The 24,892-nt window shown below is 46.9% G+C and overlaps 1 protein-coding gene across 3 annotated transcripts in view; it reads right to left on the bottom strand.

Moving 5' to 3' along the window:
- The window catches only part of LOC148146823 (microtubule-actin cross-linking factor 1, isoforms 6/7-like), a 179,281-nt gene that overhangs the window by 16,475 nt on the left and 137,914 nt on the right, over positions 1-24,892 (bottom strand). Inside the window, exon 15 of one of the 3 annotated variants that reach the window (XM_087996924.1) lies at positions 24,196-24,571. The exons of the other annotated variants lie outside the window; for them this stretch is intronic. Within the exon in view, the coding sequence (XP_087853050.1) occupies positions 24,542-24,571 (30 nt within the window). The 3' untranslated portion in view covers positions 24,196-24,541. Of the gene's footprint in view, positions 1-24,195; positions 24,572-24,892 lie in introns of those variants that run through there. 3 annotated transcript variants of the gene reach the window in all.

Genomic DNA, 24,892 nt, shown 5'->3' with positions numbered 1-24,892 from the left:
CATGTGGATTGTAACAACCCGACTCCTCTGTGCAGGAAGCACACACAACGGGACTGCCCACAAGATGGAGAACAGTGGCTCCCCTTCCTTCTCCTTGAAGACCTTCAGGAGCTGCTCACATTGCTTCACGCTCCTGAAGGTGACATTGAAGTAGCCTGCCCCAGGGAAATCCTGCAGGCTGTACACGTCTGCTGCGGCGAACCGACAGCACTCGAGCAGAATCTTCTTGACGAACACCGTCCGATCGACTGGTGTACGCTCTTCCACCTTCTTGACAGACACCCGGACTGTGTTGAGAACGCCCTGCCCAGGGCTGCGGGTAGCTGTTGAGGCCATAGCTCTGAGGTTGGGTGGTCCCTGAATTGGCGTTAGGCCGAAGCCAGCATGAAGATCCACCAATGGCAGGTCAGCACAACCAAATGATCCTCCAACATCCAAACACAATGCAGCGATGATCTCTACTAGCTCTGACTCGCAACTCGACACTCATCCTGATAAGAACAGACACTTTTTTTTAGCCAAAAGGCCAAGAAGTTACCTGGAGATGTGGGTACCTCCCGGGTGTGTGCTGGGCTTTGCCAGTTACGTCAGAGAGTTCATCGTTTCCTGGTTGGAAGGGTGCTACCCTCCTTTCTCCCCGCGGCACTCTATCTCTTCTTCTGGTGATGACCCTCATTGCGCCCCTCTTCACCGTCTGAAGAGCTGCCTGTATCCTCCCCGTGCAGCTGCTGTTTCCCCCTTTGGGAGGTTTTGGGGACCTGTTGGGTTTTCCTTTTTCCTGTTTTTCACAGGTATCTACTCCTCTGCCTCCTTGGTTCCCTTCTCCTCCATTGCCTCTGTCTGTCCAGCTGGAGCTTAGGTCAGCTGCTGTACCTCTCCGCTGGCTGCTGTCTGCTCCACCTCAGCCTGTGCTTCCTTCTGGGTGCCCCCAGACTCCGTTTCCCTGCTGTCTGGTTGGACCTGCTAGTCTTTGGGGGTCCACGGCTCACAATGCCTCCTCCAGCCATCTGTGTGTTGGTGGCAGTCCTTCGTCTTGGGCAGGTCTTGTACATGTGACCTGCCTCTCCACACAATTCTTAACCTCCTTACAGTCCTTGGTCAGGTGACCCTCCTGTTTACAGTTCCTGCAGATGGTCACCTCACAGCCCACTGCCATGTGTCCTGACCTCCCGCAGGTTCGGCACACTTTAAGCTGCCCTGCATGTGTGAGGTAGCCCCTGCTCCCTCCGATTGCGAAGCTGGAGGGTGGGTGGAGGATGTTCCCACTGGGGGGTCCACCCTCAGGGTTACCTTGACCTGCCGCTTGCTGGTCCAGATTCGGAATTGCTCCACTACATCAGTGCTGTCTCCTTCCAACTGGACGTACCCTCTCAGGAAGGTCAGGACATCAGCTGCTGGGACGTGGGGGGGTTGTACATTTGGATTGTAACAACCTGACTCCTCTGTGCAGGAAGCACAATCAATGGCACCACAGACAGGATGGAGAACAGAGGCTCCCCTTCCTTCTTCTTGAATACCTTCAGGAGCTGCTCACACTGCTTCACGCTCCTGAAGGTCACATCGAAATACCCAGCGCTGGGGAAATCCTGCAGCCAGTACACGTCTGCTGCTTGGAATCTGCCACACTCCAACAGAATCTTCTTCACTAACACAGTCTGATCAACTGACTTACACTCCTCCACCTTCTTCAGTTACCCTGGCTGTGTTCTGAATCCCCTGGCCTGGGTATTTCCCCCCCACCCCCAACTCTCGTTGCAAAGTCCACATGCTGATGGAATTTAGGGAGTATAGTCTTGAGATTCATATGGTTAAAATCTCCAGCAAAAATAAACAGTCCATCAGGGTGTGTATTCTGCAGTCCACTAATAGCCCAATACAGTTCACACAGTGCCTCCTTAGCATTGGCACTGGGAGGAATATACACCCTGACTATAAGGACAGCAGTAAACTCCCGTGGCAAATACAAAGATCTGCATCTAACAATATCAAACTCCACCAGTGATGAGCAGTAGCTGGAGACGAGCAGAGTCCTTGCACCATTCTGTGTTGATGTAGACACAGACTCCCATCCCGAGCCTTACTGCACAGAGCTGCATTTCTGTCAGCATGAAACAAGGCGAGCCGGTCTAGCTGGATGGCGGTGTCTGGAACTCTGTCACTGAGCTATGTTTCCATGAAAACCAGGATGCAGCAGTCTCTGAACTCACAGAGAAACCTGCCTCAGATGGATGCAGTCCAACCTGTTGTCCAGGGAGCAGACACTGGAGAGCAGAATGGGTGGGAGAGCTGGCCGGCTAGGGTTTGCTTTTAGCCTAATACGAACTCCTGCCTGCCTTACCCCGCTTCCCCTTCCTTGTACACCGCTTCTGATGTTTCAACACCCGGCCACCGGCATCAGGCGAGGCTGAGGACTGAAGGCCTGGTCTCCGCAGCGAGCCAAGATCATGTAACTTCTTCAACAGCTCTCCATTCGGGTTTGTTTTTGGCTGGATCCTGGACTGGAGCAGTGTTTGCAGACTGTAACAGTATCTGCAAACACCAGGTTTCCTGTTCCTGTTCCTCCTGTGCCTTTAGAAAACTGAACTTTAAATAGCCCAAGATCAGGAGAGGCTGCTGCGAGCTGCTGCTGTGCTGCCATTATGTTCTACTCAGTGGGAAAGCTGTTTTCTATCAGTCTGTGCCCCTCAACCTTTGATCTCTATAGATCATTCTGTCTACTCCAACGAAAACAGCCTGAGCTTATCCAACCTCCTTTATAGCTGAAATGCTCCATTCAGGAAACACCCTAGTGGATGTCCTGTGTACTCCTTCCAGTCAATCACTTTCTTCCTATAGTGTGGTGACCAGAACTGCACACAGTACTCCAGCTCTGGCCTAACTAGTCCTGGACAGCTCCAATAGAGCCTCCCTGGACTTTATACTCACTACCATGGTTGATAAACGCAAGTGACTTCTATGCCTTCTCAATTATGGTATTAACCTGCGTTCAAGGATCCATGGGCAAGCAGCCCCATAACTGGCATAAGTCAGACATCATCCAGCAAGAGTTTGGTCTATTAGCTATAGCTTTAGTGAGCGGTATCCTCCCTGACCCTTCCAGTGTTCTCAACTTGATGCACAGAGTAGGCTTGTCATAAATACTGATAAGCTCTGGTAAGCAAAGTTGCTGGTAGAGCTGTGGTATTTCAAGTATGAATTAGATGTTAATATTAATGATCCTGTTTGTCACTTGATAGGGACCCCATCATCTTTGGCTCTGAAAATGAGTACGTAGGGTCAGTCGCACTCAGGTCTGGTTTTGTGGGTTAGAGTCGGAGTCTGTGTCTGCATTTTCTTTCCTGACTTTGCTGAGGGAGTGTTTTGGATGCTTTTTGGCATTAGGCTTGTAGCCTTCCTGAACATGGAGACGTACTGTATCATGGAGGGGTTCTCCCTGAGCTCCAGAAACTTGGGGGATGCCCAACTCAGCCCATTTTAGTCAATTACAGAATGTAGAGCGTTACAGTGCAGTACAGGCTCTTCGGCCCTTGATGGTTCCACAGGTTGGTGTAACAATCTGAAGCCCACCGAACCGACACTATTCCATTTTAGAACATAGAACATTACAGCGCAGTACAGGCCCTTCAGCCCTCGATGTTGCGCCGCCCTGTCATACCAATCTGAAGCCCATCCCACCTACATTATTCCATATACGTCCATATACATGTCCAATGACGACTAAAATGCACTTAAACTTGGCGAATCTACTACCGTTGCAAGCAAAGCATTCCATACCCTTACTACTCTGAGTAAAGAATCTACCACTGACATCTGTCTTATATCTATCTCCCCTCACTTTAAAGTTGTGTCCCCTCGTGTTTGCCGTCCCCATACTTGGAAAAAGGCTCTCCCTGTCCACCCTATCTAACCCTCTGATGATCTTGTATGTCTCTATTAAGTCACCTCTCAACCTTCTTCTCTCTAACGAGAACAGCCTCAAGGCCCTCAGACTTTCCTCATAAGGTCTTCCTTCCATACCAGGCAACATCCGAGTAAATCTCCTCTGCACCCTTTCCAAAGCTTCCACATCCTTCTTATAATGTAGTGACCAGAACTGTACACAATACTCCAAATGTGGCCGCACCAGAGCTTTATACAGCTGCAGCACAACCTCATTGTTCCAGAACTTAATCCCTCTATTAATAAAGGCCAAAACACTGTATGCCTTCTTAACGACCCTGTCAATCTGGGTGGCAATTTTCATGGATCTGTGTATATGAACACCGAGATCTCTTTGCTCATCTGCACTCCTAAGAATCTTACCATTAGCCCAGTACTTTGCTTTCCGTTTACTCCGTCCAAAGTGTATCACCTCACACTTGGCCACATTAAACTCCATTTGCCACCTCTCAGCCCAGCTCTGCATCCTATCTATGTCTCTCTGCACCTACTACATCCTTCGTCACTATCCACAACTCCACTTAGTGTCGTTCACAAATTTACTAACCCACCCTTCTAAGCCCTCATCCAGATCATTTATAAAAATGACAAACAGCAGTGGACCCAACACCGACCCTTGCAGTACGCCGCTAGTAACTGGACACCAAGATGAACATGTTCCATCAACTACAACCCTCTGTTTTCTTTCAGCAAGCCAATTCCTGATCCAAACTGCTATGTCTCCCACAATCCCATTCCTCCACATTTTGTATAATAGCCTACTGTGGGGAACCTTATCGAACGCCTTGCTGAAATCCATATACACCACATCAACTGGTTTACTCTCATCTACCTGTTTGGTCACTTTGTCAAAAAAAAAAAAAGATTCGTTAGGCACGACCTACCCTTCACAAAACTGCGCTGACTATCCCTGATCAGATTATTATTTTTCAGATGGTTATAAATCCTATCTCTTTTATAACCTTTTCCAACATTTTACCAACAACTGAAGTGAGACTCACTGGTCTGTAATTACCAGGGTTGTCTCTACTACCCTTTTTGAACAAGGGAGCCACATTTGCTATCCTCCAGTCCTCAGGCACTATTCCTGTAGACAATGATGATTTGAAGATCAATGCCAAAGGCTCGGCAATCTCTTCCCTTGCTTCCCAGAGGATCCCAGGATAGATCCCATCCGCCCAGGGGACTTGTCTGTTTTCACACTCTGCAGTATTTCTAATACCTCTTCCTTGTGAACCTCAATCTCTTCTAGTCTAGATGCAAGTATCTCTATCTTCCTCGCTAACATTTTTATTTTCTATAGTGAACACTGCCGAAAAATATTTATTTAGTGCTTCCCCTATCTCCTCTGACTCCACACACAATTTCCCACTATTATCCTTGATTGGCCCTAATTTAACTCTCATCATTCTTTTATTCCTGACATACCTATGGAAAGCCTTAGGGTTTACCCTGATCCTATCCACCAACAACTTCTCATGTCTCCTCCTGGCTCTTCTGAGCTCTCTTTTTCGGTCTTTCCTGATTTCCTTGTAACCCTCAAGCGCCCTGAGTTTTCACATTTTGTCCTAACATAAGCCTTCTTCTTCCTCTTGACCAGGGATTCCACTTCCTTAGTAAACCACGGCTCACGCGTTCTATATCTTCTTCTCTGCCTGACAGGTACATACTTATCTAGGACACACAGGAGCTTTTCCTTGAATAAGCTCCACATTTTTAATGTGTTCATCCCCTGCAGTTTCCTTCCCCATTCTACGCTTCCTAAATCTTTCCTAATTGCATCGTAATTTCCCTTCCCCCAGGTGTAACTCTTGCTCGGTGGAGTACACTATCCCTTTCCATCACTAAAGTAAACCTGACAGAATTGTGATCGCTGTCTCCAAAGATCGCTGTCACCTACTTCCAAACCTGGCCAGGCTCATTACCCAGTACTAAATCTAAAGTGGCTTCGTCCCATGTAGGCCTGTCTACATTCTGTGTCAGGAAGCCCTCCTGCACACGGGACAAAAACGGATCCATCTACAATACTCGTACTGTAGTGATCCCAGTAAATATTTGGATAAATGAAGTCCCCCGTGACAACTACCCTGCCTCTCTCACTCCTATCGAGAATCATCTTTGCTATCCTTTCATCTACATCTCTGGGACTATTCAGAGGCCTATAGAAAACTCCCAGCATGGTGACTTCTCCTTTCCTGTTTCTAACCTCAGCCCATACTGCCTCAGTTAATGAGTCCCCAAACATCCTTTCTACAACTGTAATATTGTCCCTGATCAACAATGCCACACCTCCCCCTCTTTTACCATCTTCTCTGTTCTTACTGAAACATCTGAATCCCGGAACCGGCAAGAGCCATTCCTGTCCTTGCTCTATCCATGTCTCCGTAATGGCCACAACATCAAAGTCCCAGGTACCAACCCACCCTGCCAGTTCACCCACTTTATTTCAGATGCTCCTCGCGTTGAAGTACACACACTTCAAACCAGGTTCTCGCTTGCCAGTGTCAGATACTTGATTTGGGAACTCTCTACTCTCATCCTCTTCTGTACCTGTCCTACAATTGTGGTTCCCATCCCGCTGCTGTATTAGTTTAAATCCACCTTTAATAACTTTATCGCATTTCCCACCCAGGATATTGGTACCCCTCTGGCTTAGATGAAGACCATCCTGCTTGTAGAGGTCCCACCTACCCCAGAAAGAGCTCCAATTATCCGAAAACCCGAAACCCTCCCTCCTGCACCATCCCTGTAGCCACATGTTCAGCTCCTTTCTCTCCCTATTCCTCACCTCACTAGCACGTGGCACGGGCAGCAAACCAGAGAAAACAACTCTGTTTGTCCTATCTCTAAGCTTCCGTCCTAGCTCCCTGAATTTCTGCCTCAAATCCCCATCTCTCTTCCGACCTATGTCATTGGTGCCAATATGGACCACGAATTGGGGCTGCTCTCCCTCCCCCCGAAGGATCCCAAAAACACGCTCAGAGACATCACGGACCCTGGCACCCGGGAGGCAGCACACCAACCGTGAGTCTCTCTCGTCCCCACAGAACCTCCTATCTGTCCCCCTAACTATGGAGTCCCCAATGACTACTGCTCTGCTCCTCTTCCCCCTTCCCTTCTGAGCAGCAGGTGCCCCACTGCTTTCCCCTGGTAAGTCATCACCCCCAACATATCCAAAACGGTATACTTATTGTTGAGGGGAATGGCCACAGGGGATCCCTGCACTGCCTGCCGGTTCCCTTTCTGTCCCCTAACTGTCACCCATATGTCTTTTTCTTTTATCTGGGGAGTGACTACCTCTCTAAGTCCTGTCAATAACTCCTCTGCCTCCGGAATGATCCGAAGTTCATCCAGCTCCAGCTCCCTATCGCGATTTTCGAGGAGCTGGAGTTGGGTGCACTTCCCCCAGATGTAGTCAGCAGGGATACTAGTGGTGACCCTTACCTCCCACATTCTGCAGGAGAAACATTCCACTGCCCTAAACTCCATTCCCACTATTCTAACTCCCGAAGTGACTACTAAAAAAAAAGATTAGGAAATAAACTAGTTACCTCACATTGTCAATCTGGCTCCCACAACGTTTTTTTAGATTAGAGGAGGAGGATGGGTGAGAGACACTACCCGAGTAGTGTCTCGGGTAACGCAACCACGCAAATATAAACTGCTCTACTTACCTTTCCCAGAAGTCCTTTGCTCGCTCCTCCCTCGCTGGCCTGAGGTAAGAAGTTTAAATATACTTATTGGCCTTCCCGACAATCACCTCGCACCAACGTCACCTCCTCCCGGCTCCTGCCTCTCGCTATATCCATACGTTTATCCAAATACTGTTTAAATGCCCTTAAAGTTTGAGTCTACGACTGTTGCATGGCAGGCCGTTCCACGCCCCTACTACTCAAAGAACAAAACATTTACAGCCCAGGAACAGGCCCTTCAGCCCTCCAAGCCTGAGCCGATCCAAATGTACTGTCTAAACCTGTCGGTCAATTCCTAAGCATCTGTATCCCTCTGCTCCCCACTTACTCATGCATCTGTCCTGATGCATCTTAAATGAATCTACTGTGCCTGCCTCTACCACCTCTGCCAGCAACGCGTTCCAAATGCCAACCACCCTGTGTGAGGTACTTACTGCGTGTCTCTCCCTTAAACTTTCCACCTCTCACCTTGGAAGCGTGATTGAATCCTTCACCCTGGGAAAAACCTTATCTCTATCCACCCTGTCTATACCCTTCATGATTTTATAAACCTCAATCAGGTTCCCTCCACAATCTCCTTTCTAGTGAAAATAAACCTAACCTACTCAACCTCTCTTCATAGCTAGCACCTTCCATACCAGGCAACATCCTCGTAAACCTTCTCTGCACCCTCTCCAAAGTGTCCACATCCTTTTGGTAATGCGGCGACCAGAACTGTACACAGTATTCTAAATGCGGCCGAACCAATGTCTTGTACAGTTTTAACATGACCTGCCAGCTCTTGGACTCAATACCCCATCCAATGAAGGCAAGTATACCATATGCCTTCTTGACCACATTATCCACCTGTGCAGCAACCTTCAGGGTACAATGGACCTGCACTCCCAGATCTCTCTGCTCATCAACTTTTCCCAAGGCTCTTCCATTCATTGTATAATTCGCTCTAGAATTAGACTTTCCTAAATGCATTACCTTACATTTGTCTGGATTGAACTCCATCTGCCACTTTGCTGCCCAACTGTCCAGTCTATCTATATCCTCCTGTATTCTTTGACAGTCCCTTAAGCTTTCTGCTACTCCACCAATCTTTGTCATCTGCAAACTTGCTGATCATACCAACAGTGCCCTCTTCCAGATCATTTATGTATATTACAAACAACAGTGGCCCCAGCACTGACCCCTGTGGAACATCACTGGTCACCTTTCTCCATTTCGAGAAACTCCCTTCAACTACTACTCTCTGTCTCCTGTTGTTCAACCAGTTCTTTATCCACCCAGCTAGAACATCCTGCACACCGTATGACTTCATTTTCTCCTTTAGCCTACTTTGGGGAACCTTATCAAACGCCTTACTAAAGTCCATGCATATGACACCAACAGCCCTTCCTTCATCTAACAACTTGGTCACTTCCACAAAGAACTCTATTAAGTTGGAAAGGCACGATCTCGCCTGTACAAAACCATGTTGCCTCTCACTGATAAGTCCATTCTTTTCTAAATATAAATAGATCCTATCCCTCAGTACCTTCTCCAACCTTCCCACCACTGACGTCAGGCTGACTGGTCTGTACTTACCTGGAATGTACAGGGGGACAACATGAACAACCCTCCAGTCCTCTGGCACCTCACCTGTATTTAAGGATTCCACAAAGATATCTGTCAGGGCCCCAGCTATTTCCTCTCTCGCCTCCCTCAGCAACCTGGGATAGATCCCATCCGGTCCTGGGGATTGGTCCACCTTAATAACCTCTAGCCTACCCAACACATCCTCCCTACTTATGTCAATGTTATCCACAACATGAACACTGATGCAAAGTAATCATTCAGAATCTCACCCATTCTCTCAGGTTCGACACATAACCTTCCTTCGTTATCCTTCAGTGGACCAATCCTTTCTCTAGTCACCCGCTTGCTGCTTATATTAGAATAAAATGCTTTGGGATTCTCCTTAATTCTGCTCTCAAGCTATTTCATGACCCCTTTTAGCCCACTTGATTCCTCATTTAAGACTTGTCCTATTCTTCCGATATTCCTCCAGGGCCCGTTCTGTTCTTAGCTGCCTGGACCTTATGTACGTTTCCCTTTTCCTCTTGGCTGGTCGTACAATTTCTTCTGTCATCCACGGTTCACTAATCTTGCCCTTCCTATACTTTGCTTTCAACGGGACATGCGTATTCTGCACTAGCTTTGAAAGCCTCCCACATCTCAAATGTGGACTTCCCTTCAAATAGTTGTGTCCAATCCACATTTCCCAGCTCCTGCCTGATTTTGATATAATTGGCCAGTTTAGTATGCTTCCCTTCTCTTCACTTCTTTATCCACGAGTATTCTAAAACTTACAGAATTGTGGTCACTGTTCCCAAAGAAATCCCCCACCGCAACTTCTACTATCTGTCCTGGTTCGTTCCCCAGTACCAGGTCCAACTTGGCCCCTTCCCTCGTCGGACTATTGACGTACTACTCTAGAAAACTCTCCTGGACACTTCGTACAAATTCTACCCCATCCAGACCTCTGACGTTAAGTGTATTCCATCACCACTACCCTATTGCCTCTACATCTTTCCATTGTCTGTTTACCTATTTGTTGTTCTACCTCACCCCCACTGTTGGGAGGCCTGTAATACAGCCCCAACAATGTAACTGCACCTTTCCCTCCAAAACTGTCAACATCCCAGTAAATCTCCTCTGAACACTTTCCAAAGCTTCCACATCCTTCCTATAATGCGGTGACCAGAACTGTACCCGGTACTCCAAGTTGACCGCACCAGAGTTTTGTACAGCTGCAGCATGACCTCATGGTTCCGAAACTCAATCCCTCTACCCATAAAAGCTAACACACGGTATACCTTCTTATCAACCTGGGTGGCTACTTTCAGGGATTTATGTACCTGGACACAGAGATCCCTCTGCTCATCTACACTGCCAAGAATCTTACTGTTAGCCTATTAACTGTTTATTCCTGTTGCTCCTTCCAGAATGAATCACCTCACATTTTTCTGCATTAAACTCCATTTGCCACCTCAGCCCAACACTGCGGATTATCTATGTCCCTCTGTAACCTGCAATATCCTTTGGCACTATCCACAACTCCACCAATCTTAGTGTCATTCACAAATTTACTGACCCATCCTTCTACACCCTCATCCAGATCACTTATAAAAATGACAAACAGCAGAGGGCCCAAAACAGATCCACGCAGTACACCACTAGTAACTGAACGCCAGGATGAGCATTTCCTAGTGAAGTTGTTGGAACTGTTACAGAGAAGAGGTCATAGAGTCATAGAGATGTACAGCAGGTTGTGGGAATGTCACTGGCAGGGACGTTCCCCCAGTGGATCGGTGCTAGCTGAGTAGTGAAGGAGGCAGAGGTGTGAACAGCACAGTCAGATGGCCGTGGCCAGTGCCACAATCCCAGCAATGATAACAATGAACGCTATCAATTCCTGTAGTAGGGTTGTACCCTGAGCCCAGCCAGGAGGCTGCCTAGTCCCATAGGTCCCTGTGGGAGCTCTGATCATAAGGACAGAAGCTGCCTGCTGGATAAATTGGGCCAGGTGTGTGATGTTTTCACTGGGATCAGGAATGTAAGTGCAGCAGTCAGCACCAATGAGGGCATATGTGCCCCCTTTCGCAGCGAGCAGGTAGTCCAGGACCATCCTGTTCTGCAGAGCCACAGTACGGATGGTAACAGCCTCTGCATTCAGCTGGGCGAGTGCGTCTGCTGTGGAGTTCGCCACCTCCTCTAGTGTGGTGGTGAGTTTGTGGGCTTCCATGTGCAACCGCAGGGTTGTATCGGGGGTGTCATTGGGTCGAGAGCAGCAAGGGCTCGTCTGCTGTGGGTCATGGGCTTTGGGAATGGAAGGGACTGGGTCGGAATGGATGAATGGGCAGTGTTTGGAGTGTGAGCAGCACGGCTCTGGCCTGGTCATGCTTTACATTAATGCTGCTGCTGAGGGCTTGTACATAATTCAGCAAGGCCTCTTGTGTTAGGGGAAGGGCTGTGTCCATGGAGAGCTTTGGGGACCTGGTAGTGGTGGGCGTACGTCACTCCATGAGCACCTCAAAAGGGGTGAGTACGGTCGTGCGGTTTGCTTGACCACGTATAGTGTAAAGAGTTAGCAGCAAGGCGTCTGGCCAGGTCAGTCCTGTGTCTTGGGGGATCTTGTTCAGTGTGGTTTTAAGGGTGTCATTCATCTGCTTGACCATGCCTGATGTCTGGGGTTGGTAGGGGATGTGGTGTCTCCACAGTAACCTCAATGCCTCGTTAATGCCAGTCATGAGCTGATCAGTGAAGCGAGTCCCCTGTCTGTCTGTGTTACTGGGGACCCTGAATCTGGGGATGACATCCCTTAGGAGGCATTTTCCCACAGCTCGTGCACTACCCTTTTCTTCTTCTCTAAATGGATGGAAGCATTCCCCACATGTCGATGATGACAAGAATGTATTTGCAATCTTGTTGTTGGAGCATGTGAACAAAGTCCATCTACAAGTGGCTGAAAGGCTCCTCAGGAGCTGGTAAGTGGTTATACCTGACAGCAGGCTTTCCTGTGTTGTTCTGCAGGTAGATGAGACACTGTAACAGCAAGGCTTGGGCAGCTGCAGCAAATCCTGGTGTGTACCAGGATTGTGAGACAGCGTGTTGTAGTGGTCTCTGTGTTTCCAGAGTGTGCCAAAGTTGATGGAAGGAACAATACTGGCTAAGGGACTCAACTACAACCACAGGGATGCCAAGACAGCAGACTTCCTAGCAGCACTAGAATGCACACTCAGGAACAATGGACTGACAGAAGAGACACAACAAACAGTGAGACAAAGTATCGTACCCCTGATAACAAGGAAAAGACAAACACATAACCTCAACACCAAGGAGAGGGAAGCACTAAAATCACTAAGAAACGATAAGAACATAATCATACTACCACCAGACAAAGGCAGAATGACGGTCATCCTGGACAAAGCAGACGACATCCAAAAAGCGCAACAACTACTTGCAGATACCAACACCTACGAAAAGAGGGAGTTTGACCCCACCCCACAGCTCACCAATAGGATAAACAACACACTGAGGAACCTACAAAAAAAACGGACAGATAACCAGGTTTGACCTACAAAGAATGAAACCTGAAAGCAACAACACCCCCAGATTCTATGGACTACCTAAAGTGCACAAACCAGACATCCCACTCAGACCCATAGTATCACTACCAGGGACACCATCACACAAACTGGCTAAAGAATTACAGCAGAAACTGAAACACCTGATCAGCGGATCCAGACACTCTATACAATCAACACAGGAATTCTTGGACATCATCAGAAATATACACATTGACAAGGAAGAAACTATGGTCTCATTCGATATAATGGCACTGTTCACCTCTATCGACAAAACCCTAGCCAGAGAAACAATAGCAAACCTGCTGGACATACAGAACAGACAACAAGACGGGGAACCTATCAACAAAGACTGCATACTCAAACTACTGGATCTGTATCTCACAACACACTTCACATTCAACAACCAAATATATGAACAAATCAACAGCACACCCATGGGCTCACCCATCTCTGGACTCATAGCAGAAGCGGGAATGCAAAGATTAGAACAAACAGTTTTTTTTTAGATTAGATTAGATTAGATTACTTACAGTGTGGAAACAGGCCCTTCGGCCCAACAAGTCCACACCGCCCCGCCGAAGCGCAACCCACCCATACCCCTACATTTACCCCTTACCTAATACTATGGGCAATTTAGCATGGTCAATTCACCTGACCCTGCACATCTTTGGACTGTGGGAGGAAACCGGAGCACCCGGAGGAAACCCACGCAGACACGGGGAGAACATGCAAACTCAGTCAGTCGCCTGAGGCAGGAATTGAACCCGGGTCTCTGGCGCTGTGAGGCAACAGTGCTAACCACTGTGCCACCGTGCCGCCCTGTCTTACCGCAAATTCAACCCAAACTCTGGGTCAGATATGTGGATGACACCTTTGTAATCATTAAAAACACAGAAATAGAGAACACACACCGGATCATCAACGCCACACTCACAGGAATCCGATTCACGAGAGAGGAAGAAAAGGATAGCCAACTCTCATTCCTAGACGTGATGGTTCAGATAACACCAAACGGAGAATTCACTACAAAGGTTTACAGGAAAGCCACACACACAGACCAAGTCCTGAACTACGAAAGCAACCACCCAACACACACAAATGAAGTTGCATCAAGACACTGTTCAAAAGGGCCACAACACACTGCAGTACACCAGAACTGCAAAAAGAAGAGGAACACCTATACAAGGTATTCGCCAAAAACGGATACCCGCGCAACTTCATCAACAGATGCCTAAGGAAAAGACCACGGAACGAGGACATGCCACAACCCAAAGGACTAGCCACACTACCATACATCAGGAGCATTTCCGAACTGACAGCCAGACTACTGCGACCACTAGGACTTATAACAGCACGCAAACCAACAGCCATACTCAGACAACAACTCACCAGAACGAAGGACCCGATACCCAACATGAGCAAAAATAACGTAGTGTACAAAATCCCATGCAAGGACTGCACAAAACACTACATAGGACAAACAGGAAGACAGCTAACGATCCATATCCAAGAACACCAACTAGCCACGAAATGACACGACCAGCTATCCTTAGTAGCCACACACGCAGACAACAAGCAACATGAGTTCGACTGGGACAACACTACTATTATAGGGCAAGCCAAATCGAGAACAGCCAGGGAATTCCTAAAGGCATGGCACTCATCCACAGATTCTATCAACAAACACATCGACCTGGACCCAATATACCAATCACTGCAGCGGAAGCTGGAACTGACAACTGGAAACGGCAGAGACAAACCACTATAAATGCCAGAGGAAACATCACAGAAGCGCTTCACAGGAGGCTCCCAAGCACTGAGGATGTCACCGAGACAGGGGACGAAACGTCTGCAACACAAATTCCCAGCTCAGCGAACAGAACCACAACAAAGAGCACCCGAGCTACAAATCTTCTCCCAAACTTTGAATCCTAAGGGGAGGCAGGGGTGGCCGTGGCTGACGAGGGAAGTTAAGGACCATATAAAGACAAAAGGGAAAAAGTATAACATAGCAAAGGTGAGTGGGAAATCGGAGGACTGGGAAGCTTTTAAAGAACAACAGAGGATTACTAAGAAGGAAATACGCAAAGAAAAAATAAGGCACGAAGTAAACTGACCAAAAATATAAAGGAGGACAGTAAAGGCTTTTTTAGGTATGTGAAAAGAAAAAAAATGGCTAAGACTAAAATTAGGCCCTTGAAGACAAACGGGTGAATTTATTACGAGGAACAAAGAAATGGCAGAAGAGTTGAATTGGTACTTCAGATCTGTGTTCACTGGGGAAGACACGAGCAATCTCCCAGATGTAATAGTGGCTGAAGGACTGAACTGAAGGGAATTTATATTAGACAGGAAATGGTGTTGGAGAGACTGTTAGGTCTGAAGGCTGATAAGTCCCCGGGGCCTGATGGTCTACACCCCAGGGTACTGAAGGAGGTGGCTCTAGAAATCGTGGATGCGTTGGTGATTATTTTCCAGAGTTTGATAGATTCAGGATCAGTTCCTGCGGATTGGAGGGTGGCTAATGTTGTCCTACTTTTAAGAAAGGTGGGAGAGAGAAAGCAGGAAATTATAGACCAGTTAGTCTGACCTCAGTGGTGGGAAAGATGCTGGAGTCTATTATAAAGGATGAAATTACGACACATCTTGATAGTAGTAACAGGATAGGTCAGAGTCAGCATGGATTTATGAAGGGGAAATCATGCTTGACTAATCTTCTGGAATTTTTTGAGGATGTACAAGGGAGACCCAGTAGATGTAGTATACCTGGACTTTCAGAAAGCCTTTGATAAAGTCCCACATAGGAGGTTAGTGAGCAAAATTAGGGCGCATTGGGGGCAAAGTACTAACTTGGATTGAAAGTTGGTTGGCTGACAGGAAACAAAGTAGTGATAAACGGCTCCCTTTCGGAATGGCAGGCAGTGACCAGTGGGGTACCGCAGGGATCAGTACTGGGATCGCAGCTTTTTACAATGTACATTAATGATATAGATGAAGGTATTAAAAGTAATACCAGCAAATTTGCTGATGATACTAAGCTGGGTGGCAGGGTGAAATGTGAGGAGGATGTTAGGAGATTACAGGGTGACCTGCACAGGCTAGGTGAGTGGTCAGATGCATGGCAGATGCAGTTTAATGTGGATAAATGTGTGGTTATCCACTTTGGTGGCAAGAACAGGAAGGCAGATTACTACCTAAATGGAGTCAAGTTAGGTAAAGGAGCAGTACAGAGAGAACTGGGTGTTCTTGTACACCAGTCAATGAAGGCAAGCATGCAGGTACAGCAGGTAGTGAAGAAGGCTAATAGCATGCTGGCCTTCATAACAAGAGGAATTGAGTATAGAAGCAAAGAGGTCCTTCTGCAACTGTACAGGGCCCTGGTGAGACCGCACCTGGAATATTGTGCACAGTTTTGGTCTCCAAATTTGAGGAAAGACATTCTGGCTATTGAGTTGTTTCATGAGGTCAATTCCCGGAATGGTGGGACTACCTTACCCTGAAAGATTGGAGCGACTGGGCTTGTATACCCTTGAGTTTAGAAGACTGAGAGGGGATCTGATTGAGACATATAAGATTATTAAAGGATTGTACACTCTGGAGGCAGGAAACATGTTTCCGCTGATGGGTGAGTCCCGAACCAGAGGACACAGCTTAAAAATACAGGGTAGGCCATTTAGGACAGAGATGAGGAGAAACGTCTTCACCCAGAGAGTGGTGGCTGTGTGGAATGCTCTGCCCCAGAGGGCAGTGGAGGCCCAGTCTCTGGATTCATTTAAGAAAGAGTTGGATACAGCTCTTAAGGATAGTGAAATCAAGGGTTATGGAGATAAGGCAGGAACAGGATACTGATTGAGGATGACCAGCCATGGTCATAATGAATGGTGGTGCTGGCTCGAAGGGCCGAATGGCCTACTCCTGCACCTATTGTCTATTGAAACTGACTGAACTGATGACGTGCAGTTACGTAACTGAAGATCAATCAATCAATCTCTCTGGAATTTCTGGGATACGTGGGTTTAGGTTAGAGTGGTTTTTATTTATAATTTCTACCATATACAACTGATACAGTAAAAACAAGTCAGTGTTCCTCCAAGACCAAGGGTGCTACATGAGCAATACAAATTACACAATTGTACACAGCATAGAAAAATACAGCACAGAACTGGCCCTTCAGCCCACAATGTTTGCTGAGGTTTAATCCTAATGTAAGATATAATAATTTAACCTACGCACCCCTCAACTCACTGCTATCCATGTGAATGTCCAGCAGTCACTTAAATGTCCCCAATGACTCTGCTTCCACCACCACCGCTGGCAACACACTCCATGCATTCACAACTCTCTGCGTAAAGAACCTACCTCTGATGTCTCCTTTCTCCCTTCCTCCTAATATCTTCAAACTTATGACTCCTCGTACCAGTCAATCCTACCCTGGGGAAACGTCTCTGACTATTGACTCTGTCTATTCCACTCATTATCTTGTATACCTCAATCAGGTCTCCTCTCTTCCTCCAGAGAGAAAACTCCGAGCTTATTCAACCTTTCTTCATGAGACAAGCCCTCCAGTCCAGGCAGTATCCTGGTAAACCTTCTTTGCACCCTCTCCAAAGCCTCTGTATCTTTCCTATAGTAGGGCGACCAGAACTGAACACAATATTCCAAGTGTGGTCTCACCAGGGACTTGTAGAGCTGCAGCAAAACCTCACGGCTCTTAAACTCGATCCCCCCGTTAATGAAAGCCAAAACACCATATGCTTTCTTAACAACCCTATCCACTTGGGTGGCAACTTTAAGGGATCTATGTACTTGCACACCCAGATCCCTCTGTTCCTCCACCCTGCCAAGAATCAAGCCTTTAATCCTATATTCAGCATTCGAGTTCAATCTTCCAAAATGCATCACTTCACATTTATCCAGGTTGAACTCCATCTGCCATTTCTCAGCCCAGCTCTGCATCCTGTCTATGTCGCACTGCAGCCTGCAATAGCCCTCAAAACTATTGACAGCACCTCCAACCTTAGTGTCATCTGAAAATGAATAACCCACTCCTCAACCTCCTCATCCAAGTCATTAATAAAAACTACAAAGAGCAGAGGCCCAAGAACAGAGCCCTGCGGGACGCCACTCAACACTCCTCCGGACAGAATACTTTCCATCTACAACCACTCTCTGCCTTCTGTCAGCCAACCAATTCTGAATCCAGATAGCCAAATCTCCCTGTATCCCATACTTCCTGACTTTATGAATGAGCCTACCGTGGGGAACCCTATCAAATGCCTTGCTGAAATCCATACACACCACATCCATTGCTCGACCTTCATCAACCTGTCTTGATACCTCCTCAAAGAACTCAATAAGACTTGTGAGGCATGACCTACCCCTTACAAAGCCATGCTGACTGCCTATAATCACACTATGCTTTGCCAAATAGTCATAAATCCTATCCCTCAGAATTCTTTCCAACACTTTGCTGACCAGAGATACAAGACTGACCAGGGATTTCCCTATTACCCTTCTTGAAAAGAGGAACAACACTCACCTCTCTCCAATCCTCTGGTAGGACTTCCGCGGAGAGTGAGGAGGCAAAGATCTTCGCCAGCACCTTAGCAACCTCCTTTTTCGCTTCACGGAGCAGACTTGGATAAATCTGGTCTAGCTCTGGGGACTTCGTGGAGAAAGTGAGGACTGCAGATGCTGGAGATAAGAGCTGAAAATGTGTTGCTGGAAAAGTGCAGCAGGTCAGGCAGCATCTAAGGAACAGGAGAATCAATGTTTCGGGCACAAGCCCTTCTTCAGGAATGAGGAGGGTGTGCCAAGCAGGATAAGATAAAAGGTAGGGAGGAGGGACTTGGGGAAGGGGCGTTGGAAATGCTATAGGTGGAGGGAGGTCAAGGTGAGGGTGATAGGCCGGAGTGGGGTGGGGGCGGAGAGGTCAGGAAGAAAATCGCAGGTTAGGAAGGTGGTGCTGAGTTCGAGGGATTTGACTGAGACAAGGTGGGGGGAGGGGAAATGAGGAAACTGGAGAAATCTGAGTTCATCACTTGTAGTTGGAGGGTTCCTAGGTGGAAGATGAGGCGCTCTTCCTCCAACCGTCGTGTTGCTATGGTCTGGCGATGGAGGAGTCCAAGGACCTGCATGTCCTTGGTGGAGTGGGAGGGGAATTGAAGTGTTGAGCCACGGGGTGGTTGGGTTGGTTGGTGGGGGTGTCCCAGAGGTGTTCTCTGAAACGTTCCACAAGTAGGTGGCCTGTCTCCCCAATATAGAGGAGGCCACATCGGGTGCAGCGGATGCAATAAATGATGTGTGTGGAGGTGCAGGTAAATTTGTGGCGGATATGGAAGTATCCCTTGGGGCCTTGGAGGGAGGTAAGGGGGGGATGTGTGGGTGCAAGTTTTGCATTTCTTGCGGTTGCAGGGGAAGGTGCCGGGAGTGGAGGCTGGGTTGGTGGGGGGTGTGGACCTGACGAGGGAGTCACGGAGGGAGTGGTCTTTTCGGAACGCTGATAGGGGAGGGGAGGGAAATATATCCCTGGTGGTGGGGTCCGTTTGGAGGTGGCGGAAATGACGACGGATGATACGATGTATATGGAGGTTGGTGGGGTGGTAGGTGAGGACCAGGACAGAACCCCACTGGTCCTCTTTTTGACAAGAAGTTCCTCTGTTCTCGTCATCCAAAGTTCCTTAATCTTACCCCTTCTTACCTGTCACAGAGGGACAAATTCTTGCATCACCCGCAACAACTGCTCCTTAAATAGTCTCCACATGACTGCTGTGCCCTTTCTGTGGAACAATTGCTCCCAGCCTGTACTTTCCAACTCCTGTCTGATAGTGTCATAATTTCCTTTTCCCCAATTAAATATCTGCCCTTGGTAACTGCACCTTTCTCTCTTCAAAGCTGTGGTAAATGTGAGGCAGTTGTGATCACTGTCACCAAACTGTTCTCCCACCACGAGATCTGACACCTGTCCTCGCTCATTGCCGAGTATCAAATCCAAAATGGCCTCTCCCGTCGTCGGTCTGTCTACATACTGAGTAAGGAAACCCTCCTGAACACACCTGACAGAACGGCTTTATCCAAACCATCTGCACTAAGGAGGTTCCAGTCATCGACTCAGAAATGTACAGCATAGAAACAGACCCTTCAGTCCAACCCGCCCATGCCGACCAGATATCCCAACCCAACCTAGTCCCACCTGCCAGCACCCGGCCCATATCCCTCCAAACCCTTCCTATTCATATACCCATCCGAATGCCTCTTAAATGTTGCAATTTTACCAGCCTCCGCCACATCCTCTGGCAGCTCATTCTATACACGTACCACACCCTGCTTGAAAAAGTTGCCCCTTAGGTCTCTTTTATATCTTTCCCCTCTCACCCTAAACCTATGCCCCTCTAGTTCTGGACTCCCTCACCTTAGAGAAGAGACTGTGTCTACTTATCCTATCCATGCCCCTCATGATTTTATGAACCTCTATAAGGTCACCCCTCAGCCTCTGATGCTCCAGGGAAAACAGCACCAGCCTGTTCAGCCTCTCCCTATAGCTCAAATCCTCCAACCCTGGCAACATCCTTGTAAATCTTTTCTGAAATTTTCAAGTTTCACAACATCTTTCCGATAGGAAGGAGACCAGAATTGCACACAATATTCCAAAAGTGGCCTAACCAATGTCCTGTACAGCCACAACATGACCTCCCAACTCCTGTACTCAATACTCTGACCAATAAAGGAAAGCATACCAAATGCCTTCTTCACTATCCTATCTACCTGTGATTCCACTTTCAGGGAGCTATGAACCTGCACTCCAAGGTCTCTTTGTTCAGCAACACTCCCTTAGGACTTTACCATTAAGTGTATAAGTCCTGCTAAGATTTGCTTTCCCAAAATGCAACACCTCGCATTTATCTAAATTAACCTCCATCTGCCTCTTCTCAGCCCATTGGCCCATCTGGTCGAGATCCTGTTGTAATCTGAGGTAACTTTCTTCACTGTCCACTACACCTCCAATTTTGGTGTCATCTGCAAACTTACTAACTGTACCTCTTATGCACGCATTCAAATCATTAATGTAAATGACAAAAATTAGAGGGCCCAGCACCGATCCTTGTGGCACTCTACTGGTCACAGGCCTCCAGTCTGAAAAACAACCCTCCACCACCACCCTCTGTCTTCTACCTTTGAGCCAGTTCTGTATCCAAATGGCTAGTTCTCCCTGTATTCCATGAGATCTAACCTTGCTAATCAGTCTCCCATGGGGAACCTTGTCGAAAGCCTGACTGAAGTCTATAGGTATGTCAGCAATAAAAGAACGACTAGGGTAGGAATAGGTCCAGTCAAGGATAGTAATGGGAGGTTGCGTGTGGAGGCTGAAGAGATTGGGGAGACATTGAATGAATACTTTTCGTCAGTATTCACTCAGGAACAGGACATTGTTGCTGAATTGAATATTGAGTCACAATGAATTAAAATGGATGGCTTTGAGGTATGTAGGGAAGAGGTGTTGGAAATTCTGGAAAGGGTGAAAATAGATAAGTCCCCTGGGCCTGATGGCATTTATCCTAGGATTCTCTGGGAAGCAAGGGAGGAGATTGCAGAGCCATTGGCCTTGATTTTTATGTCCTCGTTGTCTACAGGAATAGTGCCAGAAGACTGGAGGATAGCAAATGTGGTTCCCTTGTTCAAGAAGGGGAGTAGGGATAACCCTAGTAACTATAGGCCAGTGAGTCTCACTTCTGTTGTGGGCAAAGTCTTAGAGAGAATTGTAAGGGAAAGGATTTATGAACATCTGGATAGGAATAATGTGATCAAGGATAGTCAGCATGGTTTTGTGAAGGGCAGGTCGTGCCTCACAAACCTTATTGAATTCTTTGAGAAGGTGACTAAGGAGGTGAACGAGGGGAAAGCGGTAGATGTGGTGTATTTGGATTTTAGTAAGGCGTTTGATAAGGTTCCCCATGGTAGACTACTGCAAAAAATACGGAGGTATGGCATTGAGGGTGAGTTGGAGGTTTGGATTAGGAATTGACTGGCTGGAAGAAGACAGAGGGTAGTAGTTGATGGTAAAGGTTCATCTTGGAGTGCAGTTACTAGCGGTGTTCCGCAAGGATCTGTTTTGGGACCATTGCTGTTTGTCATTTTTATAAATGACCTGGAGGAGGGGCTAGAAGGTTGGGTGAGCAAGTTTGTGGATGATACGAAAGTCGGTGGAGATGTTGACAGTGAGGAAGGATGTGTCAGGTTACAGCAGGATATAGATAAGTTGCAGAGCTGGGCAGAAAGGTGGCAAATGGAGTTCAATGTAGGTAAATGTGAGGTGATTCACTTTGGTAAGAGTAACAAAAAGACGGGGTACTGGGCTAATGGTCGGTAGTGTGGATGAGCAGGGGGATCTTGGTGTCCATGTACACAGATCTCTGAAAGTTGCCACCCAGGTAAATAGTGCGGTGAAGAAGGCATATGGCGTACTGGCTTTTATTGGTAGAGGAATTGAGTTCCGGAGCTCTGAGATCATGTTGCAGTTGTATAAGACTCTGGTGTGGCCGCATCTGGAGTATTGTGTGCAGTTTTGGTCGCCATACTAGAGGAAGGATGTGGAGGCACTGGAACGGGTGCAGAGGAGGTTTACCAGGATGTTGCCTGGTATGGTAGGAAGATCGTATGAGGAAAGGCTGAGGCACTTGGGGCTGTTTTCATTGGAGAAAAGAAGGTTTAGGGGTGACTTGATAGAGGTGTACAAGATGATTAGGGGTTTAGATAGGGTCGACAGTGAGAACCTTTTTCCATGTATGGAGTCAGCTATTACAAGGGGGCATAGCTTTAAATTAAGGGGGGGTAGGTATAGGACAGATGTTAGGGGTAGGTTCTTTACTCAGCGAGTCGTGAGTTCATGGAATGCCCTGCCAGTAGCAGTGGTGGACTCTCCCTCTTTATGGGCATTTAAGCGGGCATTGGATAGGCATATGGAGGATAGTGGGCTAGTGTAGGTTAGGTGGGCTTGGATCGGCGCAACATTGAGGGCCAAAGGGCCTGTACTGAGCTGTATACTTCTATGTTCTATGAAGTCCATATAGATCACATTGACTGCTCTGCCCTCATCAATCTTCTTTGTTACTTCTTCAAAAAACTCAATCAAGTTTGTGAGACATGATTTCCCACGCACAAAGCCATGTTGACTATCCCTAATCAGTCCTTTCCTTTCCAAATACATAAGTCCTGGAAAGATCACATGGAACAGCAGCAGAGCTCTTTGAACGATTACGAGAAGCAAAACTGGTAATAAACTTAAACCAAATGGGATTCGCAAAAGCAGAGGTGATGTTCTTGGGACATAACATTGGTCAAGGAAGGTTGACCCCTCGGAACACAAAGACGAAGGCTATTGAGGAATTTCCACAACCAAACTCTAAGAAAGAGGTGCTTCAATTCTTTGGACTCAGCGGATTCTATCGGAAGTTTGTTCCAGACCTCAGCAGTGTGGTGGCACTGTTAACCGATTTGCTGAAGAAGAACACAAAGTTTCGGTGGACAGAACTACGTCAGGAGGCATTCGACCATTTGAAATCAATATTAACCACCAAACCAGTTTTACTTACACCAAACGTTTCAAAACCTTTTAAAGTCACTATCGATGCGAGTGACATCGGATTGGAGCTGTACTCCAGGAAGATGAGGATGGGATTGAACTGCCAGGTGGTTACTTTTCAAAGAAACTCCACATCCACCAAAGGAAATACTCCACAATTGAAAAGGAACTATTGAGTTTGGTATGGCCTTACATTTTAATGGGCATGTCAGAACAATGTGTCAGAGACGGTTGTGTACACGGATTACAATCCTCTTGCGGGAAAGATAAAAGACAGCTAAGGGACAACATTTTCACACTGAGGGTGGTACGTGTATGGAGTGAGCTACCAGAGGAAGTGGAGGAAACTGGTACAATTGCAACATTTAAGAGGCATCTGGACGGGTATATGAATAGGAAGGGTGTGGAGGGATATGGGCCGGGTGCTGGCAGGTGGGACTAGATTGGATTGGGATATCTGGTCGGCATGGACGGGTTGAACACAAAGGTCTGTTTCCGTGCTGTACATCTCTATGACTCTATTGTTTTATTATTGAGTTGCCCTAACTCTTATCGTTCCATGGTACAATATGACTTTCAAACATTTTGTCCCTTTTATTTTCTTGATAGTAGTTGTCCAATCACTAACCTGCAATCCACCTTCTCCTTTATCTTTGATTTTATAATTTTCTATGCAATGAAACCCACCCCTCCACTATTTGGTTTAAAGCCCTAACAGTGTCAGTTATGCAATTCACCAGGACTCTGATCCCAGCGTGATCAGGTGGAGCCCATCCCATTGGAACAGCTATCTCCTTCCCTAGCCTTGGTGTCAATGTCCCATGAATTCAAACACATTTTCTCCCACATCAATCTTTGAGCCATTTGCTTACCTCTTTAATTGCGTTATCAATTAGCTTGTGGCTCACATAATAATCGGGAGATTGTGTATTTTTGGTTCTGCTTTCTCATTTAGCCCCTAACTGCTCAAATTCCTTCATCAGAGCCTGTTTTCTCTCTCTATATATGTGAGATACAGGGAAATTGAGAATAAAGCCACAAGATTCAATTATTTTGAACAATGTTGATTAATAAAGATTTTAATATTATTCAATTTTGCATTTTCCTAACCTACACATCAATGTAAAATAACCTGTGATTTAAAAACTCATTTTCAAATTGCAGAATTATTGCAAAACATTGCAGAGGGTGAAGTTATGTGATGAGGGGCCTCACTCCTTTTTCAGGCTTTTCTCTCTTTCCTGCAATGGAATAAAATAATCTGTGTAAGAAACATTTCACCAAATGCATCTGGTTAGCTGAAGTTCTGGTCAGAAATTCTTCAAAGCTTCCCCAAGTGGATGAAAAAGTTGAGTCAATTTTACAGCTTACCCCGGATTTCATAGAATGACAGACGTCATGATAAGGGTATAATCACAGCTGATTGAACAATTCAATGCCTTTTTGCTCATCTCATAATCCTGTACACCACAGTTAATCAAATCTTTAACCATACTCAAAGACTATCTCCATAGTCTTCTGGGGTAGAGTGTTTGAATCATAGAACCCCCTGCCATGCAGAA

This window comes from Chiloscyllium plagiosum, unplaced genomic scaffold (genome assembly GCF_037043375.1).
Source record: "Chiloscyllium plagiosum isolate Xiang-an unplaced genomic scaffold, Cpla_swu_hap1 HiC_scaffold_19, whole genome shotgun sequence".
Classification (NCBI taxonomy): domain Eukaryota; kingdom Metazoa; phylum Chordata; class Chondrichthyes; order Orectolobiformes; family Hemiscylliidae; genus Chiloscyllium; species Chiloscyllium plagiosum.
Note: the sequence above shows the minus strand (reverse complement) of the source record. Positions and strands in the feature narration are given on the sequence as shown.